Source organism: Neolamprologus multifasciatus, chromosome 5, assembly GCF_963576455.1.
Source record: "Neolamprologus multifasciatus chromosome 5, fNeoMul1.2, whole genome shotgun sequence".
In the NCBI taxonomy this organism is placed as follows: domain Eukaryota; kingdom Metazoa; phylum Chordata; class Actinopteri; order Cichliformes; family Cichlidae; genus Neolamprologus; species Neolamprologus multifasciatus.
The window spans coordinates 29,286,841-29,306,825 of record NC_140443.1 but is presented as its reverse complement, the minus strand read 5'-3'; the positions used below and the strand labels follow the sequence as shown (position 1 = coordinate 29,306,825).

Genomic DNA, 19,985 nt, shown 5'->3' with positions numbered 1-19,985 from the left:
TATATCTGATCGTTTGTGTGTCCCGAGCACCATCTAGTGACCAAGAGGCGTCAGTTCCATGTTCTCTAAGCAGGACTTGCTGATTATACAATATTTGCATGCAGAGGCTTCGAGTAGCATTACATCACTGCCTCTCTCTCCTCCTCCCCCCTCTCTCTCTTTTTTTTCCAAAACACAGCATCGCACTTGAAAGTGGCTTTTAAACAGTGTCTGGTTTCAGATGCAAGCAGGAAAAGATACTGATGTGAGTCATTGCAAGAATCTGTACAACAAGAATCAGCACAATAGAAGCTAACTTGCTGATCATCCACAAAAAGCAAACAAACAGACGAGAACATTATCAAAAGAAAAAATATATAAACATATGTCTGGTCTGCATATGTAGATAGCAAACAGATATATTTAAACAAAAAAAAAAAGATATTTCAGTCATGTGTGAATCGTGCAAAGGCATGACATTTGTGAAAACTGCAAACCTCTAACTCCCTGTGCACAAGCATGGAAACTTTCACTACTGAAAGCCACACTTGGTGTCTGTGCCAAGCGCTAAACTGAAACTGTAAATACAAGCTGTAGATGTAGCAGTTGGGAAGTAGTGGGAGTCATTGGCGATTTCTATCAATAAAAACATTTCTTTTCTAAATGTCAGTGGTTGTGGTGGTTTAGCCTGAATATGCTGGTTGTGGCAAAGGTATGCAATGCAATCACTTAACATGCTGTGAACTTTCTCTTTGTGTGTGCGTATGTGCGTACACCAGTGGATTACAAAAAAAAAAAAAGAAGAAAAAAAATCAAAAGAGAGGCAGATACAGAAAGCGAGAGTGGGCAGAGGAAGCATGATGTGACTCAAAGTAAGAAATCCTCTTCACCACAAACTGAATTACGCGTAGGCTTTCCCATGACTGGGGGTTCACCTGCTGAGGCCCTGCAAAAAAATTAAATACAATCAGTAGCTGGGACCCAGGCTGCTGTGTTGCTGAGGCAGCTGTACATCAAAAGCCGTGTCCTCTTTCTTGTGTTTTAAAGTCAGATGAGAAAGCAGAATGTTTCCCACACGGCAACCAAATGTTATGATATTGTTTTCCAGAGGGTTAGCATGTATGCTTAAGGCTGAATCTCTGAATACTTTAGTCAAGATAAAAAAAAAAAAAAAGAACAGGAAGTGAGAAACAGGAAGAATTAACAGCAAGGCAAGGCTTTGTGTTCTCAGATTTCTGTTTTGTGGGCTCTTTTTTGTCTTATTTGCCTGTGTGTGCATGTGTGTGTGTGTGTGTGTGTGTGAGCATGCCCAGGCTAAAGCTATGGTTTCCCGCCCTCACTCCACCAGGCAAAGCGCCAAAGCCATCAGGCAGTCATACGCCTACCATCAGCTGAGGAGTTGCACAGCAGTCTCATTTCTAATTATACACCCAACAACAGAGACTGAGGGAGACGGAGAGCGAGCCACAGAGTGAGGGAGAGGGAGCGCGTGGAACATGGAGAGGAAGGATGATTACAAATGGAAGAGAAGCTAAAAGTGCCACTCGGCAGCAAACACAGGGTGAGCAAGTTCAGGTGTGAGAGGCTGAGAGAGAGAGAGGGAGAGGCATGAAATCAGTCTGAGAAAGGTTAAGGGCTGACTGACTGGCTGAGCAGAGTGGGAGTGTAAAATGTAAAAGCGAGTAGGAGGGAAGAGAGAGAGAGAGAGGGGGGAGAAGAGAAAAGAAGAGAGGAGAAAGAAGAGAGGAGTGTGTGTCTAATAGACAGTCTGTTGAGCTTGTCTGGATGCCTCTGTTCACTCTGCTCCGTTTGGCTTTTTTCCTCCCCCAGCCTGCGAGGACGACACAAGACAGACAGGTGTGTGTGTGTGCGTGAGTGTGTGTGTGTGCATGCGTGTGTGTTTGTGGAAAGTCGGCGCTCCTGTTGGACATGAACATGGATGGATATTCTCTGTGAAGATGGATGCACAGGGAGACACAAATGGATGAATGGAAAAACATGCAAGTAAGTGTATCATCCATAGATAATCTTTTTTTTTTTGAAGGAGATGATTTTGTGCTCTGAATGCATGTCTGAGAAACTCTTTGCTTCACCTGGTTACAGAGGTTAAACCTGATTCTATTCAGCTTCACAGGAAGAAAGCATCGAGCGAACTAAGCGCAATATTGCCACTACTGATATGCAAACAGTACTGACCTCGCCGCAGATTATCTCGACCATAAAGGCATTAAACACACTAAATGCTGCTGTGTATACATTTCATTTCCATAGATTAGCGACCTGTAGTGATCACGATCGCCTCATATGGTCACTGAGCATGGAGAAACTGTGATGAGCAGGCCTGTCGGACGCACGATCTGATTGTACCTGTGTAGGTCACTGTGAGTGAGTGGCCCACACCTCGATTCCATTTGAATTAATTTACATTCACACTGCAAGCGTTTAGCTGACAAATAGTTACCTATTTATGCGTCCCGATATAACGCCGTGTGCTCGCACAGGAATGTCGCTGTGTGGGTGTCGTCTGATACCACACGCGCACACAGATACGCGCACACATAACAGAGAAGCAGCTTTATGTCAGAGACGTGACTGTCAAGATGAGTGAAAGAAGTTCTTTCAGCGGCGGCACTCAGCTTTGATGATGACATAATGAGACGAGCTTTGCATTGGCAAGCTGTAAAAGTCCTCTGCTGTCCTTTACCTCCCTGCATCACTTTATGCATATATATAGCATGTCTGCAGCGTCTTGAAACTGGTGTGTGTCTGGCCACAGACTGCTTATATTTAGCCCACCTCAGTGAGCTGACTCACAACTGTGCATGCACGTAAGAAGGATGATAGGGTTTCTGTAGGTGCTGGAAGGGGTTCTCTTCATTATGAGAAAGATGCAAGCTTGGTCTGTGTGTTTAACATCCCTCTCACATTTAGTCACTTAACACACACATTTTCCTCATCATTGTTGACCGACCTTATTAACCTCAAAGTTTACTGTGTTACTGATAAAATCTAACCCCTGAGTTTACACCCACCACTAACATTTTGCTCTGCCTCGTCTCCGCTACACTCATGCCTCCACCAAGCACAGTGTACAGCACTTTGTAACCATAGTAACTTTTTCTTTTTCTTTTTTCTTTTTTTTTTTTTTTTTTACAAAGGAGCTGGTAGGTGTCCATCAAACTTAGCCCTGTCAATATGGCAATTGGTGGTTGGAAAGCTGTAATTTGAAGCTGATGGAGGAGTTTTTGTTCAGATGTGGAAGGATATTCACAGGCACTGATCTCACCATGTTGTACTTTTGCGGGAGGGGAGAGAGGGAAAGTTCTGTGAATTTTTCAGAGACAGGGGAAACACCAGAGTAAGAGAGACTCTACGAAGGCAAATGCAGTTATTTTCTCCAGCTTGACAACTTGTCTGTGGGGATATGAAGTGCATTAGTAACTGTTTCTCCTGCCGTTCAGATTGTGGCGACCTTGGATCGGCGACAGTTGCCAAGAGACTAATGGAGCCCGTGTCACATGATCACAACGCCACCTGTAGTTCTTCGGGAGTGTAGGTGTGAGTGACGATCAGCTCGAGCCCATGAGCTTCACAACAAACTCGGCTCTGGTCCCGGGTAGGGACAGCCTCCCGCTCAAGAAGAGGGACCAAAGACCAAGCTCGCCACTTCAGCAGCAGCAGCAGCAGCAGTGCGATGCTGCAAACTTTAAGGCGCCATACCCTTACAAGAGCCACACCGAACTCACCACAAAGCACACTGGCCCATTCCAGCCCGTGCCGAGACGGGTTACTGCCCTGTACCAGCCCTGGATGCAGACACCCACACCTAACAGGTCCAAACCGCAGATTCTTTCTGCATTCAGGGAGCATCATGGCTGGGCAGAGTGGAGAGAGTTCAACCCCTTGCACCCTGGATGGGACTTTCCTAACCACTATCAGCACCAAAGCCACATATCTGGCACACCTGCACTCCACCCAGGCCATCCGTACTATCCTTCCAGATTCAACGCTGTCTCCCTGGAGGGTTTCCACAGAGTGAGTGGAGCGTACAGCTGGGAGAAGCACAAGACTTCAAGAGAGAAGAGTTTGAGCGCAGAGAGGCAGACCTACAGCAGGCATAAAGGTCCATACATGAGGAGAGGAGAGAGAAAAACTGAGTATTTTCCCAGGGCCGAAAAGGCAAGTACTTCACCTTTGCGCACAAGCCTACCTCACTCTCCCCGTGAGAACCCCAAACTTCAACCTGATTTGTCGCACAGATCAACAAAGGCTGCCTCTATTTCTGGACATTCCTTCATACAAGTTTCCCCAAACAACTCCAAAAGCGCTGGCGGCTTCACGAAGGAGGACGCTTCAAGATCTCCCACGCGGCCCTCCTCTGAGCACGTTTCCTCCTCCACCGCCTCTCCTAACAGTTTCCCCTGGCTCCTCCCTCACTTTGTGGCCGGTTCTCTGATTGAGCTCAGGGATGGGCGGCTGAGGAGGGTAGAGCACCTGCAAACTGAAGACTTCCTGCTTGGCTCACTGGCCTGTCCAGACCTGCGCCTGAGCTGCTGCACGGTGCAGAGTATCTCCCCCTCAACTTCCTCGTCCTCGATCTCCCGCCTCCTCATCATGCTTCATGACCAGCAGAGCCAGGTGAAAGAAATTCCCACTGTGGTGTTAATATTCATAGCACACATTAGTAGTCCCACCAAAAAGAGCATCTGGATCTCGTGGTTAGATGGTGTAAAAAACATTAATTTATTGACTTCTGCTCAAAAGCTCTAAACCATTATTTTCTTTTTTATGGTATTTATGATGCTTTTTAGCTGCTATTCTCAGACCTAATGGTATTTACAATCCAGAACAGCTGCTATCCTTACACCAGACATACATTAGAGTACATTCCTGTGTTACCTGGTTACATGCATCACTGTCTTCCTAAACACACTCACGTACATAAAAGATAATAACTGAACTTAGTGAAATTTTTTAAATGGCAAATTCAAATGCATGAATAGCTTGAATTAAAGGTGTAATGCATGTGCATCCCAAGCTCATCCTTCAGCGCCGTGGCGCTCCATTATCGCCAAGAAAACTGTTAGCAACACCTTGAGTGCGCTGTGGGATTTGCAATAAAATACTACAGGCTGTGACAAATACTAGCATAGAAAGCTTGTATTAATCTGAAGCTGAAAATAGTCAGGAGCATTTGCACTTCCTGTATCTGTGTCTTCTGCAAAACACTGCAGTGGCCAGCTGTTTTGGGAAATAAAGCAGCTTTTTTATAAGATGGAGCTGTATGTGTGTTGCTATTTTTGTGGCCGCCTTCAGTAGTAATTTTAAGGCAAAGGAGAGTGCTGCAAACAGGGAAATGATCTGAGTTTGTTGGCAGTTAAGAAAAGAAGATATCCAGTAAGATCTGCCTCATGCCTGAAAGACATTTTTTCTGGAGGTTCTGCAATGTTTAGCACAAGATGAAGAAAACCTATAATTGGGTAAATTAAAAGGTGTGTACTTACCTGCAGAAAATTTGAATCAGTATATTCTTGCTTTTAAACGAGATGGTGTAACAAGTGAATTTTTTGTATGCATTGATAATGTGCATAAAAACCTGAAATCCATGGGTACTGTTAATTCTATCTCCTTGCTGTTACATGAACTATGAATAGATCCACCATAATGAAACAACACCCCCCTCTAGTGAGCAAACGTCTAAGCCGTGCTTGTCTCACAGCTTCCTCTGTATGCATCTGTCTGCCTCCTGCAGGAGCTGGTGGATGTGTATGTGGAGTACCCGTTCTTCGTGCGTGGGCGCGGCTGGTCTTCCTGCAGCCCTCAGAGGACTGCCCGCCTCTGCGGCCTGCAGTGCCACCAGCTCAGCGTAGGGGATGTCTGCCTGGCTCTCACACCTGTATTAGCTCCCCAGGCTCCACAGCCAGCCACATCGGAGCCAAAGACCTCACCCGAGAAGTTAGAAGAGGAAGGGTGTGAGCCCCTAAAAGCACCACATCCACAATCTGGCCCGAGCACACTGCTTCCCACAAGGCCAGGGGAACAAGCACTGGAGCCGAAGAGGGGCGCAGAGGCGGTCCGCAGGAGGCACTTCTCAGCCCCTGAGCTGAGAGGTCCAGGAACTAATTGCATGTAGTGAACAGTGGCTGTTTCGTTTGCAGGGAGCTAGCTGGTTGCTTTTCAGCTCTTTTCTAATCAGCCTGTATTTACTGTCATTCTACCTCCTGAATCCTATTTCTGTGCTTGACTGTCGGTATGATGATTGTATCTAATGAGGAACCGCTTAAAGAGGAAAGATTAACTCTCAGGATCCCCCGGAGGTGTGATAACACATGCTGTATTTGTCAAGGTTAGTCAGGAATCACATGCTGACAACATGAATCGTGTCAGAGCTCGACATTGCATCTGCTGTAAGCCTACACAAAGTCTGCAGCAGCACATAATTCAGATCTTATACGCAAGAACTCAGGCTATGTAAGACCTTTTCTTTTTGAAATGTAGAACCAAAGTGTAAAATTTGTGTTGCCACATAAAACTGCTTCAGTAACAATGCGTTTGAGGGAAACCCTGTTAGTTCAAAGGACAGCGTGTTTGAGTTTTTGGCTCTGATGTAAGTGTTCATATTATTATTTCTAGCAGTTCTGACTAAATCAGCCCACGTTCCTTGAAAAGCACATAAAAATACTCCCTCAGGTCTTCGCTGGTCATGATAGTTTCTCTCTTTCCTGCCTGGTATTATGTAAGAGTTCCTTGTGATCACAAAAGGAAACTTTGCTCCGAATTGGAAACTGGATACTTTAACCAATTTGACAATTTCAGATTTACAACAAACATGATTTTTTCCGCTACATGAGAAGGATTTCATTTTACGCTTCTACCTCTATTTCTTCGATAACAGATCTAACCTGTGCTTTTAAAAGCGTGGGCTGTGATGTGTGAGTGTAATATGCTACGTTAGAGGCACAAAGCTTCTCGGTGATGTCGGTATAAACGCCTTTTTTTAATGCCTGGATATATTGTATTGTGTATATGCTGTGCTTTCTTTTTTTGTACCGATGTTCCTTTTTGAATGTGTCCCACTGTTAAGAGTGGACGTGAAAAAGACTGGAAAGTGTCCGTATACACAGCTCGCCTAACAGTTCATTTTAAGTGAATAGGATGATCTTTAAATGTAGAGTTAATAATAATAATGGCAGAGTTATTGGACACAAGGTGCTGTTGGTGAAGGTGAAGCAAAGCTGAAGAAATAAATATTCCGTGTGTTAACTGTGCAGCCCATTCAGTACTTACAGAGGAGGCGTTTACAAGCCAAACATGCGAATAATACTTCTGCTGAGAAAATTTTGGAGGGAAAAAAAAAAGGAAAAAAAAAGGAAATCTTGGTTAGAGTTTCAAATAATTAACTTTCTTAATGCGATAAAATATACAGTCCGGCTGCAGCTCTGCTCTGACACCAGACAAAGTGTGGATAGAGCAGATGGAGGAGTGATGTTGGATTTCGTAGCAGGTCGTGTGGATTGAACAGGTTGGCAGTCATTGACCAGCCTTGTTCCAGGTCAGCCCACCAATGCTCAACCAGACTGGGATCTAGGGAATTTGCTGTGATGCTTAAGCTTTTTCCTGAGTGATTTGTCCTGCTGGGTGAGGCCTGCGACAATGTTCAGGTGGGTGGCACGTTCACACGATTCCCAGCAGAACATTTCATTATGAAAACACGGTCAAATGTTATTTACTTCACCTGCGACTGGGTTTAATATTTTGGCAAATCTCTGAACAACTGCAATGTTTATGAATCTATCCCACTGGCATTAACTCAGTGCCCTGCTGAACTCGAGACTTCATTGCTCTCATCTAAACACAGGTTCATCCAAAAACGATGGTGAGCAGCTTAAAGAGGAAGATTTACAGTTTTATGAGCTGTAAAGTCTGTTTTAGTTAAATTACCACAAAAGACAAAACTCTTTATTCTTATTTTAAAAAGAATTCAAATAGAGATATTTGTTGCATGTATGATAGCGCACACCACTGCCAGTACTTTTTACAGGTTCCTTCTGAGCTTATGAAACTTCTGCACACTGCTCGAAGTCCTTTCGGTACAGTCTCTCTAGTTTCACACATAAAAAAAATAAAATCCGTTACAAAGAAAAAAAAAAAATCCATAAAATCCCTTTTTGTGACCAGTGGCTCTATTTGGGCTGTGGTAGTGGTTAAAGCTGGCTCAGCTGCTGGTCATATAAAAAAAAACAAAAAAAAAAACAGACCCCCAGAATAAAGCTCTGTGGCAAGAGCTCTCCGGTGACCAGTCAGTTAATCGTCGCTCCGATTCCGCCTTTCTTCAGCATCTCTCTGGATTTGTACGCGTCACAGATGGGAATATGAGTAGTCAGTGACAGCCACAGGCTCTGACCACCATGTTGCGGTACTTCTTGAGGATGACATTGGAGCCTTCATCAAAATAGAGCACAGAGATGCCGTGGAGCTGTGTTGGGGCACAGCAGGCTTTGGGCACCATCTCTGGGTTGATAAAGTGCACCTGTGGCACAGAAGAAATACAAAATATATCCTCAGGGAGAGCAGAGGCTACAGAGGAAATGCCTTTAATCAGGGATTGTTTGAGGCTTACCAGAGTTTGCACAATAGCATGATTGGTGGCATTCATGTAGGAGTTCAGAGGAAAAGCACATTCTCCCTCACAGTAATATGCTGCGTAGCCCTCTGGTGCTATGATCCAGTCCTGGTCAGAGTTTAAGTGTTTGTTAATTGTCACTTTTGAAGAAAAGCTTTCAAAAAAAGTGTTGATAAATTTTAGTTTTTACCTGCCATCCCAAATCCTTGAAGCTGACATACAGCTCGTGCTTTTTACATCCTTCTTTAGAGATGCCGATATTGGCTGAAAACAAAAAGCAAATATCAGTTGACACAACAGGTTCTTAAAGCTCCTGAAATGACTCCGTTCATGAGTGACATTTTAACTCTTTAGACGCCTACGAGGAGTAACCTTTGCGTTCCTTTTTTGAACCGAGTGGTTTCTGTTATATTTCAGGCCTGTTTTCAGAACAAAATGACTGAGTGTGTATCAGATGTTAGTCAGGGTGAGCTCTGCCTATACAGCTTATTACTGATACCCCTGGAAAAATGTCAAATCACGTCTTTATTGACATTGAGGTGTCAAAACTCATCATTAAGGGTACAAGGGAGGTCGTCTTCATCTGGGAAAAGAGGGTTTAGGAGTTCAGTAACCTGTTGCAGCTTCCACTGCCCTCAGTGCATCTTGAACAGTCCTCTGGGGTTTATAGCGGCTTGATTGGCGCCCCTTTTGGCCATTGGCTGAACGAATGCTGCGGAGTCGCACCTCATTGGTTTTGAAGAAGACAACCAGGAATGGCTGCTTGTCCTGAGGCCCACCACCTACTGCCACTCCAGCTAACTGGGGGTTTCTCTTCTGACCTGCAGAAATCAAGTATTTATTTATTTATTTATTTTTTAATATTACTACCATGGATCACACTCCATTTTTCAGTTTTGTAGAATCAATTTTGGATAACCACTGACCATGACTGTCCTCAAGGACCAGGTGCAGGCCAAGATTATGCTCAGGGTTGACCAGCCACAGGTTACTTGTGGTGGTCAGGTCAAAGACCAACCATCCCTCTTCTGAAGCCAGAACTTCTCGCCGGTCCAGCAGGAACAGCTCCAAGTCACTGAGGACAGAATGAAATGTAAACACACTCGAGGGATTTCAGTGCAGAAAAGCTCCAAATGCAAAGTAAAATCTTTCCCCCGCGGACTCAGTCGATCGACTTTTCAACAGAACACAAATTAAAATGCAGTGAAACCCCACCATGATGGGTTGTTTTTCACTGCAAATGGATTTCATTCCCCTGTGAAATTTATGGAACCCGTGGACGTTCTTGAAAATACAAACACATCTGAAGGAATGTGGTATGCTTGGGAAAATGTTTGGCTTTCAGTATTTAATACACCACAAATGTCAAAAGCATATGTGAGATCCTGTACTACTTAGCGTGCAGAAGTACTGGACCACTTGTTATGTTTTTTTAAGCTCACTATACCAGTACAGTGGAGCTGAAGTTCACCAGTTACAGTGAGGTTAAAGTGCTAAGCTTCAGCAATGTGTTTGAGGGTAAACCCACGATGGAGACGGATCAGAGAAACCGTACCAGGCAATGGTTAGAGACTCGAGTTTAATCTAAGTGGACACATTTCATTTGCTGAAGTCCAAGCTGAAGGGAAAAGTTCATCGCAGCAGTGTGTGTGTGTGTGTGGTTTTATCACTCCCTCAACAGCACAGCGTTTTATATGATGCTGACATTTTCAGGAAATAAATGCAAAGTGGAAGCGAATGAAACGGTTCTAATTTAAAATGTAAAAGTCTAAGAATCACCTCAGTTAAATTCCCTGACAGCTACCCCTCTAAATCATGCAGTCCTCCCACTTTGAATGTTATCAAAGCAGCACTTTAACGCTGATGTGTGTCCGCTTAGGGGCAGATCTCAACAGAGAATTGCTTTGTTTATAGTCTGCGTTTCAGACGTCTGTCTTTTGTCCTGCTGCCTGCTCGTCTGTGTGGAGTGGCTTTTGTGTGTTTGAATGACAATGGTGCAGCCCCACTCTCACAGATAAAACACTTTAATCTACACCTACTGGCTGGCACATGACCCCTTTTTATCCAAACCCATGATTTTAAATCATTGCTGACCGGCTTTAATTCAGCTGATACAATAGGACCAGTCATATATAAAAAATATAAAAACCTACGAGTTTCTGTGTAAATCCTGTCGTAATCATTTTTCTAATGACTGGTCCTCTGCAGTTGGACGTTTGTCATGTCGCTACACGTTTTCTTTATAAAAGCTGTATTTGTTATGAATCTTTATCTTTAGTTTTAATTAGTTTTTATTCATTAGTTTTAATTATGAAAACTCAAAATTACGTTTTAGCTCCACAAATCTAAGAAAGAAATTGTTTGAGAGACTGACTTTTACAGTTTTGGCTTCTTTTTGTGGGGGTCAGTCAAGAAACAAAATGTAGGTGTTGTTTGCGCCTGTGATCATTTCCATGAGTTTCTGTTTGGACTGAAATACAAACCTGGAGGGTTTTTTTCCCCCCCCTTTATTAAATCTTAAATTGTGTCAACAGAATTTCTAAAAGTTTCCACCATAAGGGTCTTAAAATCGGTGGATTTTCCCTGGTTCCAAAAGTCTGATTTTATTTAAAATTGTGAAACCAAAATTTGAGCACCTTCTCAAAAGCAACAAATATGAAGAATATTAATGAAAATTCTTTCAGATTCAAAACATTAATTTGGCATTGAAGGTATAAAAATGTAATGTAAATGTAAAAGAATCAGTAAATCAGGCATCTTATGACATACGCCACATTATTTTATATTATACTGGTATCTATAATTTCTTATTGCTTTGCAAATTAATGTTTTGACACAATACCAGTATTCTCATTAGCAGCCTAAATAATAAATGTGATTTAATGGTTGTTACTGTAAAGTTTTGAGTTCTCAAAGCCAAAGACATAACGACCTTAAAAAGATCCAATGAGCCTCAGACAGTGAGAAAGCCTGATGTACATGTAAATAAAGTTTTTAAAAAAGATGACCAACTCTAGGAATTGCCAGTTACCACAAGTTAATAAAAATTAATACAATACACAGGAAAAGTATGCAGTTACATCAAAGTATCAGAGGAAATCTTAATGTTGTAGTGAGTTTTAGTTTTTATCCACATGTGAAAAGCTTATTCTGGGGAATTTTATGTCATTTTTGCTTGGAAAAAAATATCCAAATGATTAAGTTATCGAAATAAAAATGTTGAAACTGCTAATTTATTGATCAAATTCTTATTTCAGGTCTAGCTCGCTGGTTAGTTTCAAGACATCTGTGTTAACAATGCAACAGTGCCAGCTGCCACCATGTATGAGGGTCAGTAGGAATCCTGCAAGAAGTTTTTGTGCTGGATTTCTAGAGTCTCCCAACACAAAACAAAACAGACTTTTCCCTGAGGTTAGAGGGAAGTTGGTGTGTAAATTCACCTGCGGCTTTCAACAAGGAAAATAAAAAGAAAGTTAAAAACATATCAGACACTGGCAGAGAAAACCTGGAGGTATGATGGAGAGATAACTGCGTAATAGAAAAACTGACGTGTTGATGGTGTTATTTTGTAGCTTCAGCTGTGTGATATAAACACCGGTCTCCTGGGAGCTGATTTTCCTCAGACAGCGTGAGAGTAAACCACTCTGAGAGAGCCACTGTATTTCCGTAATTGACACTAATTTCTGTGTCAACAGTGGCAGTACTGACACGAACATCGGCACAAATAAGCTGTGGGGAAACGTAGCCCAACAACCCATTTTCTAAGAAAAACAAGTGTTTAGCCTGTTGAAATTCAGCAAGAGGACTCAAACCATGGAGTCGAGCTCAATGATCTGAGAAATCATGAATTCAAAAAAGAAGGGTTGACATATATAATAATATCAATTAAAAACAGAGAAATGAGCAAATAAGAAACTTTCTTTACCCGTTTGGAGGATCCAGCAGCACCTGGTAGAGACTCACTCTGAATGTTTTGTTCTCACTGTGCTCCTGGATGAGATCCTTGTAAATCCTGAACTCTGCTGCTGTGATGGCCTCTCCCTCTGGAATACGTGAAAGGTCAAAGCGAAACTCTGTAGCATGGCGCTGGAGGAGAAGATCTTGATCCTGATCAACTACAAGACGACAACAGACAGACAAACCTGAAGAGCAGGTGGTGGCTTTGATGTGCTTTAAAAAGGATTATCCCCCTCATAGACCATCTGGTTACAACATCGCCATAATAAAGGTTTATTGTTTTCTCCCAGAGGCACACACACACACAAACACACAAGGTGAAAAAAAAAACAAACCCTTTTGACCTTCAAAAAGAAAGTTTGCACAGACACTGAAAAGGCACTAAGGCAAACCACTTAGTGCAATCAGATGGTAAAGCAACTGTGGTCTCTCAAAACATTCCGTCAGTTCTCTGATGTGTGTTGCTCTGCCCGCAGCTCGGAAGCACTCGGGTTGAAATGGGAAAAATCCTGCTGCCATGAGTAAAATGACTGATCTAAACATCACTTTAGCCAAGTTCGCCATACAGGCCAATGTGAAGGAAAGGAAGAAAAAAAATACTCATGGCTCAGTTTGGCTCCCTGTTTAAATTGCACACATGTGCTGACCACAAGAAAAGCCCAGTTAAGGCGCAGCCCGGAAAACCACAGCAGCTAGTGTACTTTTACAAACACGCTCACATAAAGCACAGAGAGGCACACAAATTCACATGTGCCATTACACCCGGTGTCTGTGCCCATTACAGCCCCCTGATCGTTTTGCAATACGTCGCCATCCGGTGAGTTCAGCCTGACTGTAGGAGAAAGTGGAGCAGCAGTAGCTGGTGACACTGCGAGGTTTCCGCCCAGTCCTGAGCCGGCTGAAGCTCTCCAACACTCAGAGTTTCCAGGGGAAAAAAAAAAAAAAAAAAAAAGGAATAGTGGTCAGAAAGACCCCGAAGCTTCCTGGAGCTTGCCAGTGTCATGTTTTTACAGCATTAGTCAACATGCTTGTCCTTGGAAACAGCAGAGCAGCCGGGGTCTCTGCTGAAGGTGTGCAGCAGAGGGGAGCAGCGATTAGCCATGTTAAACACATCCTGCTCACTGGTACACACTACATCACCAGCAATGACATCATCCTGTACTCCAACTGACGGAGCACACTATTGTTTAAAAAAAAAAAAAAAAATCCATCCTTACAAGATCTCGACTGCTAGAAACTTTTTTTTTTCATGGCACTACAGAGCTCTCTCACACATGCTTTGACTCACAGACGTCTACAAACACTTAGCGTAGAAACACACGCACAAGCCGCTCATCGTTAAGAGCAGTGCATTCTGAACCCTGCTAGTCATTTGTTTGACCGCAATTAAATGCTGGAAGGGAGAGAGGGGTGATTTTATGAAAGCAATAATTGCTTGTAAGGACTTGGTGTGTTTACGTTAGGGACCATTAGCTGCAGAGATCAGACCTCAGATATGCAAACTTCCCTCTGGGAGGCATTTCAACACTTTGGATTACCCCTAACGCTAAAGGGCCACATAGTTGCAGAGCCACTATTAACCTATTGCAATTTTTGTAGTAAGCGTCTTCTTCACAGCATGGGAGTTTAAAGATGGATCACAAATCTGCACTAAAAACAAAACAAAAACAACAACAAAAAAAACCAAAAACAGGATATGCAAGTTAGTCTATTAATTTCAGAAACATTTTATCTTTAGTTTAAATAAAAGGTTATGACAAATAAAACACTTAATTTCCTTCGAGATCCATGAATCCATGACCTTTATGTTTAACAACCCTGAAAGAGAACTATCAAAGACAAAGAAGAGAAAGCCTTTTCATAAATCTGCTTTAACACGTAAAAGAGAAGCCACACACACAAGGCAGTAATACATTTCAGAGTGGAAAAAAATTATCTTAATGGAATTTATTTTTGTTCAATCGGCTTAGCAGGACAAGCACATGTCTTCATGCTTGTTCTCAAAAAACACAATAATCCATCTGTTCTTCAGTCGTTCCTCCCACTACAAGAGTTTCTTGCATCTTATCTAAACATGGTGACATTTCTGTGCAAAAAAAAGCCTGTTCTCATGCTCTGCAGGTATGCTGTGGTCAATGCAAAAAAGAAAGAAAAAAAGAGAAAGCATATTGGACGAGTGTGTACACATGTCATGGGAAAGACTGCAGAAGTGGTAAACAAGGAGCCGAGATGAGGAGCAGAGAAATGCAGAACAGTATAAAGACAGTGGAAATGTGCAGAGCACCATAGCTGCCTTTTATAGTGACAGTAAGCATGTTTATATGTTGCACCTGCGAATCGCATTATAAATCTTTACCCATCTCTCTAACACGACTCACATCAGTTACAGACACTGATTAGATTGGCCAGATTTATGTAAAAGGATAAAATTAGTTGCAGCAGCTCTCCGTCATATTGGAAGCTGTGGTCTTTGGAAGGGAAATACCGTAATCCAGTTCACTCTTGAAGCAATCATCGAAAGACCACCAAGATAGAGTCACTTTAGCACGATGTGGGAGCCTGCACAAGAGGCTGCGGTGAGCCTGACAGCAAAATAATACACACTCATTGTTTCTTTCTCTGTTCCCCTCTCTCACTGCTCTTTAAAATCAAAGTTCTCAAATGTGAAACCACACAAATCTGCTGTTGGTTTTCAGAAACAGCTTTTCCAGATCTCATTAGCTAAGGACTGTCAGTTAAAAGTTCAGGACTGAGGACATAAAATGTTATGTTTGAGATTTTCTTGTGGTCTCCAAATGTTTTGTATTAACTACATCTTTATGTGCTCGTTGGAAAAGAAATAACTCTAATAGGCCCTGTTATATAAAGCTTCAGTTCGATGCCACTGACAACTAGGGATGGGTATCGTTTAGGTTTTATCCGATACCGGTGCCAAACCGGTACTTTTGAAACGGTGCCGGTGCTTAAACGGTGCTCAAACCGGTGCTTAAAGAATGGAAAACACAAAAGTGGTCCAAAAACCTCTCATGTTCAGCTGTTTTTTTGTAAAAAGATAACAATGTTAGCCTTTTCTGCAGCTATGGGGCATATATGGTATCATTCTTGGCTGGAAGCAGTGCTTAAACAGTGGAAAAAAAACACAAACTTTGTCCAAAAACCTCTCATGTTTAACTGTTTTCCACTTTTTCTTTGGTCATTTTAGCCTTTTTGGCCAGGGTGAAGGGAGTATCTGCAATCAAACAAGAAGACAGCTGCATGTAGCTATGATGGTGTTTGCTGTTCACCTTACATGCATTAATGTAATAACGTGGTTAGCCTACTCAACGTAAATTACACACGAACAACATTAAGCTACTCACGCAGAGAAGAACGGCTGCTGCTGCCATCATCATCCGTCATCATTTCTGCTACACTGGCAGTAGTGATGGGTCGTTCGCGAACGAAATGGCTCTTAGAGCCGACTCTTTGAAGTGAACGACGCGAGCCGGCTCCTTATTGGGAGCCGTGAGGTTTTTTTTGTTTTTTTTTTTCTTTCTCTCACCCTCTCTCTCGCCCTTTTTTCCGCTAAACTCCGCACGCGCGGCCTGTACCTTGCGCTGGGCAGAGGGGGGAGGGGCGTAAGTTACACTTGCAGTAGCACAGGACCAGAGCCAGAGAGAAAGAGAGCAAGGGACAACAACGTCACATTAGAAAGGTATAGTAATCATCCACTATTTTCAGTTGCAGATGATAAAGGATTCAGAAATCATGCAGGCCCATATGACAGAGAATGTGCATCTTCTTTTTGTTTTAATATTTTAATATATATTTAATTGTGTTGTGGTTTGCAGTGTTTTGTGTTGTTTCACGTTAAATTTATTTAAAAGGAAAAAGCTGAAAATTTAAATAGTTAAAAGTTTAAAATGTAAATAGTTGTTCTTTGTATTATATGATTTATTTATTACATTTTATGTGGAGTGAATAAATAAAGTATATTTATGGTGGCCCTTAGAGACAAAGCACGTACAAACTCCAAAACACGTAAAAACTCCAAAACGCGTAAAAACTCAGACGCACTTACAAACCCCGAAGCATGTACAAACTCCAAAACACGTAAAAACTCAGAAGCACGTACAAACTCCAAAACACGTAAAAACTCAGAAGCACGTACAAACTCCAAAACACGTAAAAACTAAGAAGCACGTACAAACTCAGAATCACGTACAAAAGACAACAGAAGTGCTCCAGGATGCTAGGGTGCAGTGTTGAGCTTTTGTTACCTAGTGGCTACACAAGCCAGGAAGTATCAACAACCGGATTTGGTGTGTGGTAATAACAGGTAAATGAATTTTATTTTTAAATTATTTGAATAAATATGAGTGCTTGGCTATAAATACACAAACAATACGCACATGCTTTCAATTGTGTAATTTAAGTGATCTGGGTAGCTCTGTTTTGGAAGTTCAGTTAACGCTAGAAATGTGTTTTGGAGTTTGTACGTGCTTTTTGGAGTTTGTATATGCTTTAGAGTTTGTACGTGCTTTGTCTCTAGGGGCCATATATAAACATATATAAATAAAACCACTTTTTTTTACATTAGTAATTCCTTTTCTGCATAATTTTATATTATTGTTAATGATTAAATAATTAAAGCAACAAAACAACCTGAAGAGCCGGTTCGGAGCAGAAAGAGCCGGCTCTTTTTAGTGAGCCGAGCCGAAAGAGCCGGATCTCTAAAAAGAGCCGGAAATCCCATCACTAACTGGCAGGGCTAGGGGCCAGGACTCTCCTCTTCGGGTTTTTGGGGGATGTTGCTAATTCCGGGTCCGATAACAGGCAACCCACAAGCAGTAGATGTGCTCGGTGTGAGGTCTCGCAGCAAGCTATCAAATACGGCGCATTTCTCGGCTTTAAAAAAAAACACTATGCATCGCCAGGTGTTTGATCAGATTTGAGGTGTTACCTCCTTTGACAGTATCACCTTAAAGCACTTGTTGCAGGCTGCTGAGTTTGCATCTTTTGCTGTGAAGTACAGCCAGACTTTTGACCGCTTCGCCTTGGACATTTTTAATTTGTAGCTCTGCTCTAAAAGAACGTACGTACCTGGACCCGCCTACTATTCTCGGAAACTTAAAATGATTGGCTAGAATCTAAAGTGTATCATTCCATACCAGTTGGTGGCGGTAATGCACCTTTCAGTTGTTTGCCAACCGCCAATACAAATGTAAGGAAGAAGAAAGTGTATCACAGCTCAGGAAAAAAAGCACCGAAATAAAGCACCGAAATGTGCGCTGCTTTTCGGTCTGGTTACTACCGTTTATGTCAGAACCGGTGCCATCATGGCACCGGATACCGGTACCCATCCCTACTGACAACCAATCAGAAAGGGAGGTTAATGATTTCTTGGAGACATATTTCAGGTGACCAAACCCCACTCTCTGCACATTGACCTAAATAACACTGTGCAAGCCCAAAGATCAGAGCTGGTTTGGGATGTAACCACACACTCAAACAGCATGTGGTCTGCTGATTTCCCATAGTAATATTGGAGCTTCCACACGATCTCCATGGAAAACAAAGCAGGATTTGCCTTTTATAAATTCAATAATGTCTGAATAAACCCAAGCTCCCACTGCCCTTCAAGCAAGCACGGAAGAATGCACGCACAGGCACCTGGAAGATTACTAAACCAATAACCATGCTTAGATGCAGTTTATATCTCGATCTTCATCGACTCATCTCTCACTCCCTTGAAATTGAGAAATGCCTGTTCAATTTCTAGTCATGCGAAACTAAGCAATGCTAAAGCCTCTCCCTGAGAGCTTTGAAGGGGTTCTGGGGAAACCAGATACATACATGTTGTCATAACATTTACAGCTTGGAATGCATAATGCTTGATTTCAACTAAAGAAAGTCACCAAAAGTAAGAGTCAGAAACAACAGATTATAAAAGAAAAACGAGAGACAGACAGAAACATTTAATGCTATCTGTTGTATTGCAGCTGCCGGAAAGGAACTAAAAAAAAGAGAAAGGGCTAATTCTAAAACTGAATTCTGAGATGACTAAATCAAACCATGCACGTTGGTTGGGTAACTTAGTCATTTGGATAGGAAGGAGTTTCGGATGTGGATGAACGACGTGGACGGGTGCATATAATCTTAGGGTACTTAAATATATATCTAAGCATGGAGGCGTTAGAGAAAACAGGTTAAATCAAATGATACAACGCTAACAACCAAGTAAACACACTTCCTGACTTCAAAAGTCACACATGCTCTACTCACTGAGGTTGACAAAGCTCATCACCGTGTCTGCTTCTTCTAGGAATCGGCTGTCCTGTGGGGTCACCAGCGGGGAGGTCTGCGTTGGTAAAACGGTCTCGTAGTTTGAATACCTGTGCTGTTCAGGGTCTATACTAATAGTGTTATAGAGGTCCAGCATGAACATTGGGGCGGCATTGCGTTTGGTGTGCACGTGCGGACGCGGACGCTGCGGCAGCCCCAGGATGGAGAGGATCTCCCGCTGCATCTCTCTGCGCTCCTGGCCCCTCAGTCGCCGCTGGATAAAGCTGGAGCGCACTTCATTGTCCACGGAGAAGTTGGAGAACGCGACCCGCGTGGCCAGCACTAAGGTACCCCACGACAGGAGGAACGTTATCTTTGCCAAGGCGCTTGTCAACATTATTTTAGCTCAGTTTTTACGCGCGCTTCGAATTAGTCGAAAGATAAAACTGGAGATGCTGTTTCGTCACAAAGATATCTCCTGCGTGTGGGTGACACCAATCACACTGCCACCTATCTACACCGAAAATCATTCATTGGTGATCTGCCGTTGCGCGTGGGTCTTCGGTGTGCCACAGCTGTGCGCTCGTCTTAATGACAACTTGGGGATGGATCTTACTAAGGTCGGTGTGTCTGGGGAGGGGCAGGAGCAGTTCAGAATAAGAAAACGGGGGTGAGGGGCTGCTGTATTCTACAGTGAAGTGCTCTGTGTTAATCACACGGATGGGTGTGGGGTACCTACAGAGCGTCCTGTGTTTATGAATGCAGGGTCCAATCAGAGCAGTGCATTGGTGGTAATCCCTTCTTACCTGACAGTCAGTCTTTGTGACCTCTTTCTGTGGTCATATTTTTTTGTACTTCAATGCCATGTCATGCTCACTGATGTGCAAACTAAACTATTTTACACGTTTGCACATTAGCGATCTGTACTACGAAGCAAGTGCAGCAGTCACCGACTCCGTTGCACTTATATGACTTAACTAAACCTAACAACCGTAATCACGTTAAGGGCGGTAGTTATCAGCCCAGGTGTTCCGCATCAACCGCGTTTACATAAAGAGCCGTTTGGCGTCAGATGACTAATCATAAACAAAGAGAGATCTAGCTGCATATTTAACGCAAGGAGCAAAAACTGTGACGTTAGACGAGCATGAAGAATAAAAAA

General features: G+C 42.8%; 2 protein-coding genes across 3 annotated transcripts; one reads left to right on the top strand and one right to left on the bottom strand.

The window, feature by feature from the left end:
- The first annotated feature begins 1,160 nt into the window (after positions 1–1,160).
- Positions 1,161–8,148, top strand: LOC146519025 (uncharacterized). Of its 2 annotated transcripts, XM_085158690.1 has the most exons (4): positions 1,161–1,540; positions 1,810–1,983; positions 3,441–4,617; positions 5,732–8,148. In XM_085158690.1, the coding sequence occupies exons 3-4, from the start codon at positions 3,562–3,564 to the stop codon at positions 6,110–6,112; spliced, it is 1,437 nt and encodes a 478-aa protein (XP_085014816.1). In that variant the 5' UTR covers positions 1,161–1,540; positions 1,810–1,983; positions 3,441–3,561; the 3' UTR covers positions 6,113–8,148. The 2 variants fall into 2 exon arrangements, with proteins under 2 accessions (XP_085014816.1, XP_085014814.1); XM_085158688.1 differs by having other exon boundaries at positions 1,161–1,983.
- Positions 7,922–19,594, bottom strand: LOC146519024 (bone morphogenetic protein 7-like). Its single transcript, XM_085158694.1, has 7 exons — positions 18,824–19,594; positions 12,528–12,717; positions 9,529–9,677; positions 9,217–9,423; positions 8,793–8,866; positions 8,600–8,710; positions 7,922–8,509 (listed from the first exon to the last, which is right to left on the bottom strand). Exons 1-7 carry the CDS (start codon positions 19,218–19,220, stop codon positions 8,360–8,362), a joined length of 1,278 nt encoding a protein of 425 aa, XP_085014820.1. The 5' UTR covers positions 19,221–19,594; the 3' UTR covers positions 7,922–8,359.
- Between the last annotated feature and the right edge of the window lie 391 nt (positions 19,595–19,985).

What these genes read in the sequence shown, in the direction of transcription:
- LOC146519025 (XM_085158690.1), top strand. Translation starts at nt 3,562, where the DNA reads ATGAGCTTCACAACAAACTCGGCTCTGGTCCCGGGTAGGGACAGCCTC. An exon ending in TTCATGACCAGCAGAGCCAG is followed by an intron (nt 4,618 to 5,731) that starts GTGAAAGAAATT and finishes TGCCTCCTGCAG; the next exon opens with GAGCTGGTGGATGTGTATGT.
- LOC146519024 (XM_085158694.1), bottom strand. Translation starts at nt 19,220, where the DNA reads ATGTTGACAAGCGCCTTGGCAAAGATAACGTTCCTCCTGTCGTGGGGT. An exon ending in GATGAGCTTTGTCAACCTCA is followed by an intron (nt 12,718 to 18,823) that starts GTGAGTAGAGCA and finishes GTCGTCTTGTAG; the next exon opens with TTGATCAGGATCAAGATCTT. An exon ending in GGTCCTTGAGGACAGTCATG is followed by an intron (nt 9,424 to 9,528) that starts GTCAGTGGTTAT and finishes TGATTTCTGCAG; the next exon opens with GTCAGAAGAGAAACCCCCAG.